Source organism: Ammospiza nelsoni, chromosome 9, assembly GCF_027579445.1.
Source record: "Ammospiza nelsoni isolate bAmmNel1 chromosome 9, bAmmNel1.pri, whole genome shotgun sequence".
Taxonomy (NCBI): Eukaryota; Metazoa; Chordata; class Aves; order Passeriformes; family Passerellidae; genus Ammospiza; species Ammospiza nelsoni.
Window position 1 is genome coordinate 18,675,495 of NC_080641.1, and position 12,976 is coordinate 18,688,470.

General features: G+C 40.6%; 1 protein-coding gene across 2 annotated transcripts in view; it reads left to right on the forward strand.

Annotated features, from left to right (window-relative positions):
* Positions 1–11,214, forward strand: part of DPYD (dihydropyrimidine dehydrogenase) — a 338,172-nt gene extending 326,958 nt beyond the window's left edge. For both annotated transcript variants that reach the window (XM_059478500.1, XM_059478498.1), the window contains exons 22-23: positions 6,999–7,139; positions 9,813–11,214. In XM_059478500.1, coding sequence (XP_059334483.1) covers positions 6,999–7,139; positions 9,813–9,983 — 312 coding nt within the window. In that variant the 3' untranslated portion in view covers positions 9,984–11,214. The remainder of the gene's footprint in view (positions 1–6,998; positions 7,140–9,812) is intronic.
* The last annotated feature ends 1,762 nt before the right edge of the window (positions 11,215–12,976 follow it).

The following is a 12,976-nucleotide window of genomic DNA, read 5'->3' on the forward strand; positions in this document are numbered from 1 at the left end:
CCTGAAGCTCTTACAAGAAGCCAGGCATTGCCAAAGCTGACTGCTGGCAGTCTGTCAGTCTGGCCATCTCTTACCAAGGGAATGTGCTCACCATAATGACAAAGGCAGCAGTGAGAGGAGTTGCTTTGGGTTTGCATGGCCAGCTTTGACAGAGGAGGGGCTGCAGGGTGGCTTCTGTGAGAAGCTGCTGGAAGCTCCCCAGGGCCTGAGAGCCAGCTGCAGGACAGACCCACCACTGGCCAAGGCCAAGCCCAGCAGCTGTGGCATTGCCTCTGGGATAATGTCTTTTAAAAGGGGGGAAAAAACAGCAATTTCAGTTACAGGGAGGAGTGAGAACATGGCCTCTTCAGGGATCTCCTTGATAGAGGACCAAGAAATAAAGCCCTGGAGGCAAGAGAAGCCCAAGCACCCCAACAAAGAGGAAGTCAGGGAAACATTCCCAGAGGCCTGCAGAGATGTACAGTAGCTCCTGGACAAACTCACACACAACAAAGAAGCCCTCAGAGAGTGACCAAGATGATTGAACAGCAGGAACACTTTCCTGTGTAGACAGAGAGACTTGTGGTTGTTCAGCCTGAAAAAGAGAATACTCTGGGGGCACTCTAGACCCCATTCCTGTACCTAAAGGAGAGATAGGTGCCCTTGAAAGAGCTATGACCTTTGTCTGGTTGTATTTTTGGGGGGTTGCAACAAATTTCTTGATGCCTTCCAAAAATTTCCTCATCCGTCTAATTGGCTGTTGGGTTGGTGATGTGTAATTCCAACATCTATGTAAATTCCACATGCTGTCAAATTGCCATTTATTTATCAATTTAAAACCCCTCTGTGATTATCCAAAATCTAATTTATTTTTGGATGTCTTTTCCCATGGCTTTTCTCTTTTTTTTCTCTATTTTTCAATATTAATTGAAACTGCATATTTTGATTATTGGCAGAGTTGTTTATTCTTTTCTCACTTGTCTGTAATATTAGAAATTGTGCTCCATGTGGCTGTGTGCCCTGGATCTTTTCTTCTCAGCTGCAGTTTTGTACAGCTCCCACAGATGTATTTGCCTACCTCAGGTTGCCTCCTTATTGCTTTAATTTCTTTCCTTACATGATCCCATGTTTTTCTTCCTAATAATTTAGTTCTTTGTCCTTCAGGGCCTATACCACAATATTCAGTCACCATTTATCTGCTTATTTTATTTCCTCCTTTTTTTATTCCAGAAGCCTGCCTGTGGAGATTGTTTGGTGGTTCAAACATTCTGGCATAGCTCTCTTAGCTAGGGCATGACATGCTGTTCCACCTGCTGGAAGAATATCCACAGACATCCTCAAGCTTAAATTCCTTTTGTTTGAATTTTTTTCACCCTCGTTGGTACAGATACATTTGCATGGTCTTTTGCACACACAAATACGCAAGTCTTTTTTTGCTGATGTGTAAGTACCTGTCTAAAAGCCAGCACTGTGGCAGGCATTAGCCACATTTAGTCCAGTGGTGTGATAAATCTCTAAAAGCCTCTTGGGAGGTGAGGAATATTGAAGTAAGGACAGCTCTATTTTGCCACAACTATTTTGTACCATTTGGATCCTTCCTGGCACGGATCTGTGTGTTTAACATGAGCAGTTTTACCTTGTGCTTGCCTGCCTGGAAAAGACCATATTGTAATCTTCATCATAAGTGTGGAGATGTTGCATATTTCAGGTGGAACTATGCATGTGTCTCCCATAATTTATGGGAGTCTAAGGCTGATTCTCCCAAGTATTTACTCAAACATCTTCTCTTCTCTTCTCTTCTCTTTCTCTTCTCTTCTCTTCTCTTCTCTTCTCTTCTCTTCTCTTCTCTTCTCTTCTCTTCTCTTCTCTTCTCTTCTCTTCTCTTCTCTTCTCTTCTCTTCTCTTCTCTTCTCTTCTCTTCTCTTCTCTTCTCTTCTCTTCTCTTCTCTTCTCTTCTCTTCTCTTCTCTTCTCTTCTCTTCTCTTCTCTTCTCTTCTCTTCTCTTCTCTTCTCTTCTCTTCTCTTCTCTTCTCTTCTCTTCTCTTCTCTTCTCTTCTCTCCTCTCCTCTCCTCTCCTCTCCTCTCCTCTCCTCTCCTCTCCTCTCCTCTCCTCTCCTCTCCTCTCCCTTTCCTCTCCTCTCCCTTTCCTCTCCTCTCCTCTCCTCTCCCTTTCCTCTCCTCTCCCTTTCCTCTCCCTTTCCTCTCCTCTGGTTGTATTTCTGCCTGGTGTTACTCTGTCCTTAGTGCAGAATCTGGCACTTGGACTTGTTAAATTTCATCCCATTAATCATTGCCCAGTGCTCCAGGGCACTCAGCTTCTGTTGGTAATGCTGGAATGGCTGCATATTCCACATCATGGCTGGTTAATTGGAACAGCACTGCAGTACTTATGGGGGCTAGTTTGCCTCTGATCAGGACAGTTCCATGAGCTGTCAGGGGTGTCTCCCACCCTGTTTTCTCTTCCTTTTACCTAGAATGTATCAGTTGGCAAGATCAGCAAAAGTTACTTACGTTGATAAGCTGCTCATCGAACTGTATTTTTTCACTGTGATAGTACCTGTTCATCTAGTTCTATAAAATACCTACAGGTTCCTTGGATTTTAATTTAGTTTAAATGAAAACTTGTATCAACTCTACAGTCTTCTGGTTCAAAGCTTTTTCCTGAAACACACTCAAGCATATTAAACAACATCATAGCTAAACCAGAAAATTGACACACTTTGTTCTGCTAATGCTTTACCTTTTCTGAACATTGATCACTGTATTCCAGCCCTTTATTTTTTGCTCTGTTTAGCCACTTCATGGCTAGTTAATTTCAGAGCTCTCTTGTGTCACAGGCCTCTGTGAGACACCTTGTCAAACATTAAAATTACAGGAGTTTTTGTTTTTTAAGAGTTTTTTTAATTTATTACTTCATAGTCTTCATAAAAAATTGTGATAAATACAAGAAGCATAATTTTCATTATAGAAATCACATTGAATTGTGTCACAAAGGTTCATTTAAGTGGACAACACTCACAGGTAAGCAGTGTGAATTTTTTGGGATTATCCTGTGCACAGCCAATAATTGGACTCAATGTGAGTCCCTTCCAAATCAGGATATTGTGTGATATGGTATGATTCTATGATTTGAATTATTTTTTAAGGCCCACTTTATCTAGTATTGCAGCTGTAATACTGAAAACAAGGCTTAGAGGTCCTTAAAGCCCACAGTACCTTTAATAGCATTTTAAGTATTGGCAAAGTGTCTGTAATCTTTCGAGAAGAGTTAGTTTTATGTATTTTTTTAAGCTACTTTACTGTAAATTGACCATGGTCATGTACCCTCAGATTCTGGTGACTTTTTATTTTTTAAACTAATCCATAGTTTTATTTCTAACATTTCTTCTTTTCATCTCTTGCTCTCTAACCATTTTCTCACCTTTATTGCCAAAAAAGATCAGGTGGAAGGCAGGTACCTCCCTGACGTGTGTTCCCTTTGACTTGCTGCATGGCATGCAGAACCTGCACTGTGTATGGTGTTCTAATCAGAGGCCTGTGATGTTCATCATCTCTAGAACACAGCATGGTCTTTTACAAAAGCATCTGCATGAAGATGGACACAGCAGGTCTGCAAGGACCAGAGCTGAACCATGAATTGTATTTACAAATAGAGGTTCACTAATACGATGACTTATGAAAAGCTAATCATCATTAAATGGTTGATATATTAACATTAAAATGCACCTATTGTAGAATTGCAAAAATAATATCCTACTGAACAGATCTTCTCCTTGTTTATACTCAAACCCACATCTGCTTAGCTTAGTGACAAAAAGAATTTTTTTTCTGTATTCATTAGTAACATAAAACTAATGGATTCTGCTCTGATTCTCTCCATAGCAACTGAATTCCCTGACAATTCCAGTTGCAGGACTACATTCCTTTCCCAATTTTTTCAGTTATGTTGAGAAGAGGAGGAGAGCACAGCAGTAATCAAAAAGAGTACTCTAGGTCCCTGCTGTCACAGAGGTGCAGATTTAACTTCCAGTTTTGGAGGGTTTTTTTGGTGGTTTTGTTTTGGGTTTTTTGGTTGTTTGTTTTTAAATTGCTGCTGCTAATGCATAAGCCAGAAAGAACACAGCTTGACTTTCAGAACCTGGCTTCTGTTTGCAGGTCTGGCAGTTGGCAAAAAAAAAAAAAAAAATCATCTGTAAACAGTGCAAATTTGATCTGGAGGCCATTGAGCTATACCAAGTGTGGAATCCCATAGTGCCATTTTAGACAGTCGCTGCTTGGAGTGAAACTGCTTTTAACAGTGAAAGCTGATTATTTCTTGCTGCACTGTTTATTTTGTTCCAAGCATTTATGATTTGAGAAAACAAGAAGCTCTGAGATGCTGTAAAAGAATGCACCTGCAGAACATCTTTTAAGTACCATTGCTTTTTTAGCCAATAATGTCTTGAAACTTTGCAAATTAATAAATATACAGTCTTTGTTTGAGATAAAGCAGTGATTAAAAGACACAATACCAATGAGTGTAAATGAGTAGTAAATCAGTGACACAGTCTTTTGAAATCACTTTCAGGCCTCTGAAGTGCCATCATGCTCCCTATTTGGGATTCTAAGTCCCCAAAAGTGTATTTTTGTGAGCTGTGAGAAGCGAGGCTTTGTTAAAAATGCAGAAATCACCATGCCTTATGCATTGTTTTTGTTATTCCTTTGTAAGTTTGTAGCTGGAAAAATCAATTTTGATCATGTTGTTTCAAGCAACCATTTCCTGAGCTATCTAATGCTACCCTAAACCTTGGACTGTCTCCCCCATCTCCTCCAGCTGTTTCCCTGGAAGGGCATTAACCACCTCACTCCTTTCCCATTTAAAAAGCCTCTTCTAATTTCTAGCTTTGAATTTATTCATGGCTGGCTTACAATTGTGTGCTCTTGTGCCAACATTTTCATTTAACTTAAAGAGCCCTTTTTCCTCCCTGATGTATATTTAGAGAGAGACTTTATATTCCTGCTCTGCCATCAGCTTCCTAGGCTAAACATCTTCTAAGGTTCTTGTTGTCTTCTCTCATAAGCAAGACACTCCATTCCGTGGTTACTGGAGTAGTACATCTCTGCAACCCACTTGAGCTCTGTGGGTTTTGTTAACATCCAAACAATATTTAAAGAATATAAATGTGAATCCAGAACCTCCCTGAGAAAATAACCTATGCTTTTTAAACATATGGCTTTTTAGACTGAAAAGCTCTTCACTATCAGGAATCTCCCCCTGTTGGTACTTTTGCAACACAGGCAGGCAGTGGAAAGCCACTCAATTGTATCTTGTGCATGTTTTGCATAATTTCTTTACATTCTTGAGCACATAGCTCATACTTGCAGGCAATGTGGATTTGTGGCAGTGGAATGTTTGGGGGCTGTATACACACAAGAGAGGCTCAAGGATAGTTAGCATTGCTGGGGCCAGCAGATCACACAAAAACATGTGTATTTTGAAACCTGTAGCAGGTGCAAAATTCAAGGCTTGTCAACAGACAAGCCTACATGAGAGCTGAAGCAAACTGGAGCTGAAGTCTATCACTACAGTATTTCAGCTGACACAGAAGACTGCAGACACCTGAAAACTGTTGTAAATTCAGTAAATCCATGAATGTTTCTGATTAAGAACTGGAAATGAAAAGATGGGAGTGTAAGCAGTTCCTAGATCATCACATTTGATTTAGTTACCATAGTTCATCAGTGGAGTCACAGTAAAGGGCTTCAAGTTCAAGTCTGGTTCTAGTGAAATGCATTAGCTGAAACACTTCCATAGTAGTTAATTGACCTTTTACAGTAGTTTAAGCAAACAGATTTTACTTCAAATTTGCAGTGATTTTGGACTATGCACAAAATCAGCTTGCACAGCTCGAGTGATGAGTGTTAACTCATTAAGCTGTGATAACTTGCTCACAGTCATCTGTCCACACTCCTCATGCTGCCTTTAGCAATGTGCCATAGCTGTTTTATGCTGAAAGAGCATTAATGTTCTCTGCAGGTTGCTGAGAAGAACTGGAAGGCTTTTAGTATTGAATGAATGCAACCGAGGTATTTCACATGGCAGCAACTGTGGGGTTTGGCAGAGAGAAAACATTTGAGTTTCTGGAACAAGGAAATAGTACAATTTGCCAGTCTTTCTTCCTGGGCATAGGATTTGGTTGAATTTTCCAGCTCAACAGTCACTAGGTGAAACTTCATAGATGCTAATACTGCATCCAGTGAACAAAGAAATTTGTCTCTTTGCATAAAGATACTATTGTAAAAGTGCTGAAGACCAGGTAGACCTCATTCTTTCAAACTAGTGCTGGGTTTTCAAGTTCTTATCAGACTAAGAAGACAAGGTTGGACTCATTTCTGCATTTAATTTATGTAGCAGAGCTTTCCTTTTTGGTGTATGCTGTGCTGGCATACACCTTTTGCAGCACTGATGTGTAAGGTTGATGTAGCAAGTTCCTACTTGTGAAGTTAACAGATCTTGCAGGATTAGACCCAGAGCTTACTTCTGTGCAGTATTTGCAATAAATTGATGATCATGTCATTTGTGCACCTTGCTAAAGAGAGAAGAGCTATTGTTATTCTCAGTTTTTTCTTTCCTTGCTGTGAGTTCTTAAATCTGTGCTAGTGAGAAATGACCAAAGATGATCTGATTAGAACACGTGACTCCTGTGTTACATTCCATTTTGTTCCTTGAAGTTTCACCCAATCATGGCAAAACAACAGCACATGCAAAATCAAGTACTAAATGTGTAACCTATTTGTAGAAAGTGTTTGTACACAATGTGTATTTCTAGTACTGTTCAAAATGTGCCTGTATGGAAAATACTTTGTATTTTGTAGGGGGTATGAAGGTCAGCCATGTGGAAATTTATAAGAAAAATCCTAACCATCATCAAAATGCATGGCAAAATCTTCCTTGTTGAAGAACTGAGAGCTCTCCAGTGCAGCTGTGGAGACTGCCTAGGTATCTTATAAACGAGTCAATAACTTTTTTTTCCCCCTAGGATGTAATTGGAAAAGCACTGCAGTATATTGGAACATATGGTGATCTGTGCAACACAGAGCAAGTTGTGGCTCTGATTGACGAGGAAATGTGTATCAACTGTGGCAAATGCTACATGACCTGTAATGATTCTGGCTACCAGGTAAGAGCACAGCTGTAATTAGCAGAAAGGCACCATGAGTTATCTTTCTGCTGCTGGGAAGAAAGAATTCACCTTCTGTTAATGAGCAGGTGGTAAAAAACAGATGCCCAAAATGTTGAATTCAAAGCCCATCATGCTCCCAGGCTGTGGCTCACAAACCCTGCCCAGGCAGGGCTGGTCCTGGGGGCTGCACAGCCCATGCCACTGTCACAGGGGCCTGGCTGCAACTGGGGCTCTTTGTAAGCGGAAGAAATGAAGAAGCCCCAAGTTAAATGGCAGTAATGTAGCTCTTGATGGTTTTCAGGTTCATGAGAGAGAAAGAGAAGAACACATCCCTTCCCACCAAGTGGGAGACATGGGCTGGTCTTATTGCCAAATGGTTTTTAAGAAACCCAGTTCTTTTTCCCTCAGAGTAACCAAACTAATTCAGGTTTCAGGCAGATGGGGTTTTGTTTTGATCTTGAGTGAGTTACAAATCCTTTCTCCAGGATAACTGCCAGGGTTTTTTGAGCAGCAGGTTGAAGCTTGCAGAAATCATTGTGACCAGAAAATGGCCCAATTTTGAGCTGAGGCTCCTATTTGCAGCAAAGTATTTCTGATTGCTCAATATGGTAACAAGCTGTATGAAATATATCAGCATGTCTAGGTGCCATTCCATGCCATGCACACTGGAGCTGATGGACTGGTCTGCAGTAAAAAAGACAATACAGGAGGATTCATTTTCTTTAAGAAAATCAAAATGTGGTCTAGCATAACTTTCATGGAATTCAATATGCAGCAAACAGTAATTTCTACATGGGTGTTTCCATACATCTTAGTCTGAAAAGAGCTTGTCAAAAACAAGTTCTTTAATTGAGCACCAAGTGTCCTCTGGACACTGTGAGTTTTTGTTTGTCTTGAATTCAGTCTAACCAATAATAGGTCTGATGACTTGAACTACATAAAGTCACAGAAAGAAGTCTTCCATTGCAAATCAACTGCATTTGAAACAAGTGTGTCAGAGCAAAGGTTTTTCCACTGATAAAAGAAAATTAATGGTGTTTTTTTCCAAAAATAGATTACTACAGTAGCCTTTTAACTGTCTGAATTTCTTCTTGACATTGCAATCTTCACCTTTCCCCTTACATCAGATTTATCAGGAGAATTGTATTTTTCATATAGCCCTTAGAGAGCAAAATATTGGATTTAGATCTAGTAAATTTTATTTTCTGTAACTGGAAATAAAAATCAGCACCAAAAGAACCAAAGTTTAAACCCCCAGAATGTTTTCTAAGCACAAAAAGAAAAATGAAAGAAAAATGTTTTTTCCTTATTTAAGGAAATTGGAAAGAAATTAATTGGAACAGAATTGCAAAGGAATTCTTAATTGCAAATAAATCAACAATAACCCCCCTCACCTTCAAAACAGCATCTGCTTTAAGCTTCCCTTTGTTTCAGAAATATCCATGCTGCTCTACGCAGCTGTCACCTTGTATGACTCCAGCAGAAAAGCTTTCCTTAATTTAAAGTCAGCACTGTAGTCCTGACTTGTTCTGCCTCTTTGAACTCCCTTTCAAGATGTGCATTGTTGTTAGGGAGAGAGAAAGAAAGGAGTCCTCCTTAAATACTCACAAGCCAGAGCTCTCTTTGTGCTCAAGCTGAAGTAAAACTCAGAGATCCAGAGCAGTTAGTACAGACTCCGTGCCCTTGCTGGTTGCTACAGCAACTTCTGTGCCTTCCTAGTCCTGAAACCCCAAATGCCTCAAATCTGCCTTAGGAGCCAACCCACAGCAGCACCAGTACAGCCCGTCACCCCCTGCCTCCCCCAGCGCTGACCGTGCTCAGGGAGATTTGCTAAGGCACTGCTTGTTTGTCAGAGTTCAACTTTCAGGTCTCATTTTCCCTCCTAAACTCTTCAAAGTGGATATTCAGTGTTGCTGGTGGTTTTTTAAATTTTTTCCTTCTCTAGTCTTGCTTCTTAGATATTGACATTTTGTGGTTTTGCGAAGCTTTTGTTTTTGCTTTTAATTGCCATTTCCATTACAACCAGGAGCTTATATCATTGAGACAGCAACTGTTATTTCACATTCAAATACACTTATCACCCTAATTGGTAATGAGGATTCACTGCATGGAACGTGAGAACTAAAGCATGCTCTGCCTGCCCCAAACTCTGATATTCTTTTCATAGATTTGCAAAGAAAAGTAATCACACGAGGCACAATAAGCTGTGTTTTTCTCTGTTTATTAATTAGATTGTTTATGCTGTGCTGAGAATAAAAGTCAAAAGAATGCCTTGTGATGGGCATTGTGCTGAAGCTGTGCAGGTGTGGTCTGGTGTCTTCTCTAAACCAATAACCCCAGCACATTGCAAGCTTAGGAAATATCGCCTTTACATCAAGGAGAAATACCCTCTGAGAGTTTAAATATGTGGAGCAAACTCCTCCTTTTGTAACCAGCCCCTGTGGCCCGTGAGCTTTTGCCGAGGTGTAATTTGGCCCACCTCTGTAACTCCAGTGTCTGGAGAGGGGTTTTGTTCCCCGCCAGTGGAGCAGTTGCTGTAGCTGCGGTGCAGACTCACACCGAGGTGTCTCCCAGCGCTGCAGCGCAGGAGATGCCGACCCTGGGACGGGAGCAGCTCTGACCTTTCCCGCGCGTGCCATCAGTAATGTCTGTTCCTGTTCCTGCTTGCAGGCCATCCAGTTTGATGCCGAGACCCACCTGCCCACGGTGAGTGACAGCTGCACGGGCTGCACCCTGTGTCTCAGCGTGTGCCCTGTCATCGACTGCATCCGCATGGTTTCCAGGAGAACCCCCTACGAGCCCCGGCGCGGGCTGCCCTTGGCCGTGGGCCCCGCGCGCTGAGCCACGGCGCCTCGCCCCTCTGGGTGCCATTGATTGGCTTTATAATTAGCCCTGCACATCCTCTCCTATATAACACCTTATCCCCTTAGCTGGTACAGCCAACACGGCTTTCCAGTTACTATTTTTGCAACATTTAAGTTTCGAAATTACAGAAAGGTGATCGTGGCTGTCAGTTGTCCACTATTTGAAGTGTAACTTTCTTGTTTCAATTCATGCTTTGATTTCAAAACTTCTCTATAGTCTCTTTAATCTCTGTGTATTTTCTGGCTGGAAATATAATTAAGAAAGCATTTTTAATGAACTACAAATCAATGTACAAGCTAACTGTTTTCAAGGAGAGCATTTTGTAATTAAACATTACATTTAGTTTTAAAAGAGTTTCTTAGAAGATGTAATTAACTACATAGCATGCAAACAAAGCGATGCGGCTTCTATTTTTCTATAGACAGAAATGAAAGAGAGTTTAAAATAGGATTTAAGAACTGGATTAATCACTTTCAACTACTACAACATATGGTAGTGTATTTTTATAATCCTTTCTAATTGTTTTTCACACTAGTCACTTTATAGAATAAATTTGCTTTGCACTGACACATGCTGGACCCTTCAGATTTGTGTGTTGTATGTATGGGTGGTTTGATCATTACTTTCCCCCCTCAGTGAACACTTATAACATCTCTGCAAACAGTTAAAATGGCTTATTAGGAAGTCCAGGTTGCATTTCAGGATTCTAGAAAGCAACAACATTTTTTGCTCCAAGCTCATCCTCTAAATAACTTTTTAATTGTGCCAATTAATGTTCCAGAATGTACACGTTTCAGGTCAGAGATCTGATTGCCTGCAAACGGACTACACACCCTGCAGGCTGTGTTTGCCAAACACAGACACACAGGGTAAACTGGCAAGGTGATTTCTCCCAGTGCTGTGTATAGTTCTAGCAGTTTCACAGCCAAAAATAACTACAGATTCATCTGTCTTACTAAATAGTATCTCAATTTTAATCCATTTTTCACTCACAGTAGGAACTTTCTAATATGAACATATTGCTGTCTGCTTTACTCCACTTAAGAATATAAAGCCTTTAGTTTCATAACAATAATAAATGATCTATCAGTTCAATTTCTTATACCATATATTGTGAGCAGCAAAAGCTTTGATTAAAAAGATACCCTGGCTTTTGTTTCTTGATTTATGAATTGAATGCTGAATTATAAATAAATGTTGAAACCAGCTTGGGTGTGTTTGTGATTTTTCTTTTTGCATTTACTGAACAGATTTTCTTTTGTAGAGCCTTGTCAGTTGGTGTTTCTAATCTCTAAGGTTCACTCCAGGAACCATTAATGAGTTAACTCACATGTACATTGTTCCATTGATTGCCTAGAGTGCAGAATGTATCATGCTCTTTGCCCCTCTCTGGCACCTCTTTGTCTGCCTGAGACTTGCCTTCCTTTTGCCTTCCCTCCCCACACACACAGTGTAAATTTGAACATTTTCAAGTGTCATTTCATTTAGTGTCCTTGCTCCACCAACACTGTTTTGCTGGTGCTCTGGGCTTGCTGGCAGGCTCAAGTCCAGTGTCTCCACTAACAGTTTTCTCTTTGTGTTTTAATTTTCTTATTTATCATTGTGGGTTTTTCTGACTCAGATGAAACAGGAACAGACAGTCATAGTGCTTAGAAAATATTTGCTTGCAACTTCTTTAAAGCTCCTAGTCTTGCAGTAGTTTCTTATCTTACATGAGCTACTGTGGACTCACAGGAAGAACAAGTTGTTTTGTGAGTGTTGGTGACAAAGTCTGGAGAGCCTCTGCATGTACTGCTTGTCCCTCTGCTGAGGAGCTGCCTAAGAAGCAGCATGCCCTTGAGTGGGGCAGAAAAAGACATCAAAATCAGATGGTCTGAAAATAATATTTTATCTTCTCAGACAGCAGATGCAAGGAAAGGTGGCATCTTCTGTCTTCTGCCCGGCTGTTACCATGTACTGCTCATTCTCCATCCTGCCTGCCACGAGCCCTGTGGCTGAGCTGCTGTGTCACCTGTGTCACCTGTGTCACCTGTGTCACCTGTGCCTGAGCAGGGCAGCCTCTGCAGGATCCTGCATCCCCACACCCAGTTATCTTACTGTCCTGAAGGTATCACATCTGGCAGTGTTTGGTTTCTTTGAAATACAGGACAATGCCAGGAGAGCTAATTTAAGTATCTGAGCACAGGTACCTGATGAATGTAGCAGCAAAATCAGAGCTTTTCCAAGAATATTCAGTAGTCACAGGACATTCAGTATTCCTCAGTGGCTGTGAAGTAATCTTTGGAGAGGTAAAGGCATTCTTTGTGAATCAAGACTAAAATCAAGACTATAATTTGTTACTAAAGAGGGAATAATGTTATAGAGGCCTCTTTCTTAGTGCCCACCCTCTGCCCCACTCTTGTTCTGTCAAGCCAGTTAACATTTTCAGGAAATGCATTCCCAAATGCATTTGTTTCTGACTCTGACAGTCAGCAATAAATCTGTGTGTTGCAGGAACTCAGAGAAATAGCCACATTTAGGTCTCCTGCAGGAATGTCTTAAGTCATCAGGGTAAGGCAAGGTGTAAACAGGCAGGGGAGAGAGCCCCAAAGGACATATTCCTGGGGTTTGTATGTTTTTCACATTGGACTTGGGGAATCATCCCATTTAAGAGCCAAGGAAACAAATTAGAAAAATCTGGTCTGGTCTGCAAATTCTGTAGCCAGTTATTAAAAAAGAGATATGAATTTTCAAAGTGTAAGAGGTTCCAAATTAAGCTCATATATTTCAGTGATTTAGTTGCACATTTAAGGAATTATGTATTATTAAAGACATGACGGTTGACATCCTCCAACCCTAGCCCTTGCAGTTTTTAAATATGTTGTGCTATTGATTATTATTATAAAATACTGTGAGCTATATTTGACAAATTAAATTATGATAGAAGTGCTCATCCTCTGGTAGCACATTCTTATTCATGTCATATTCCT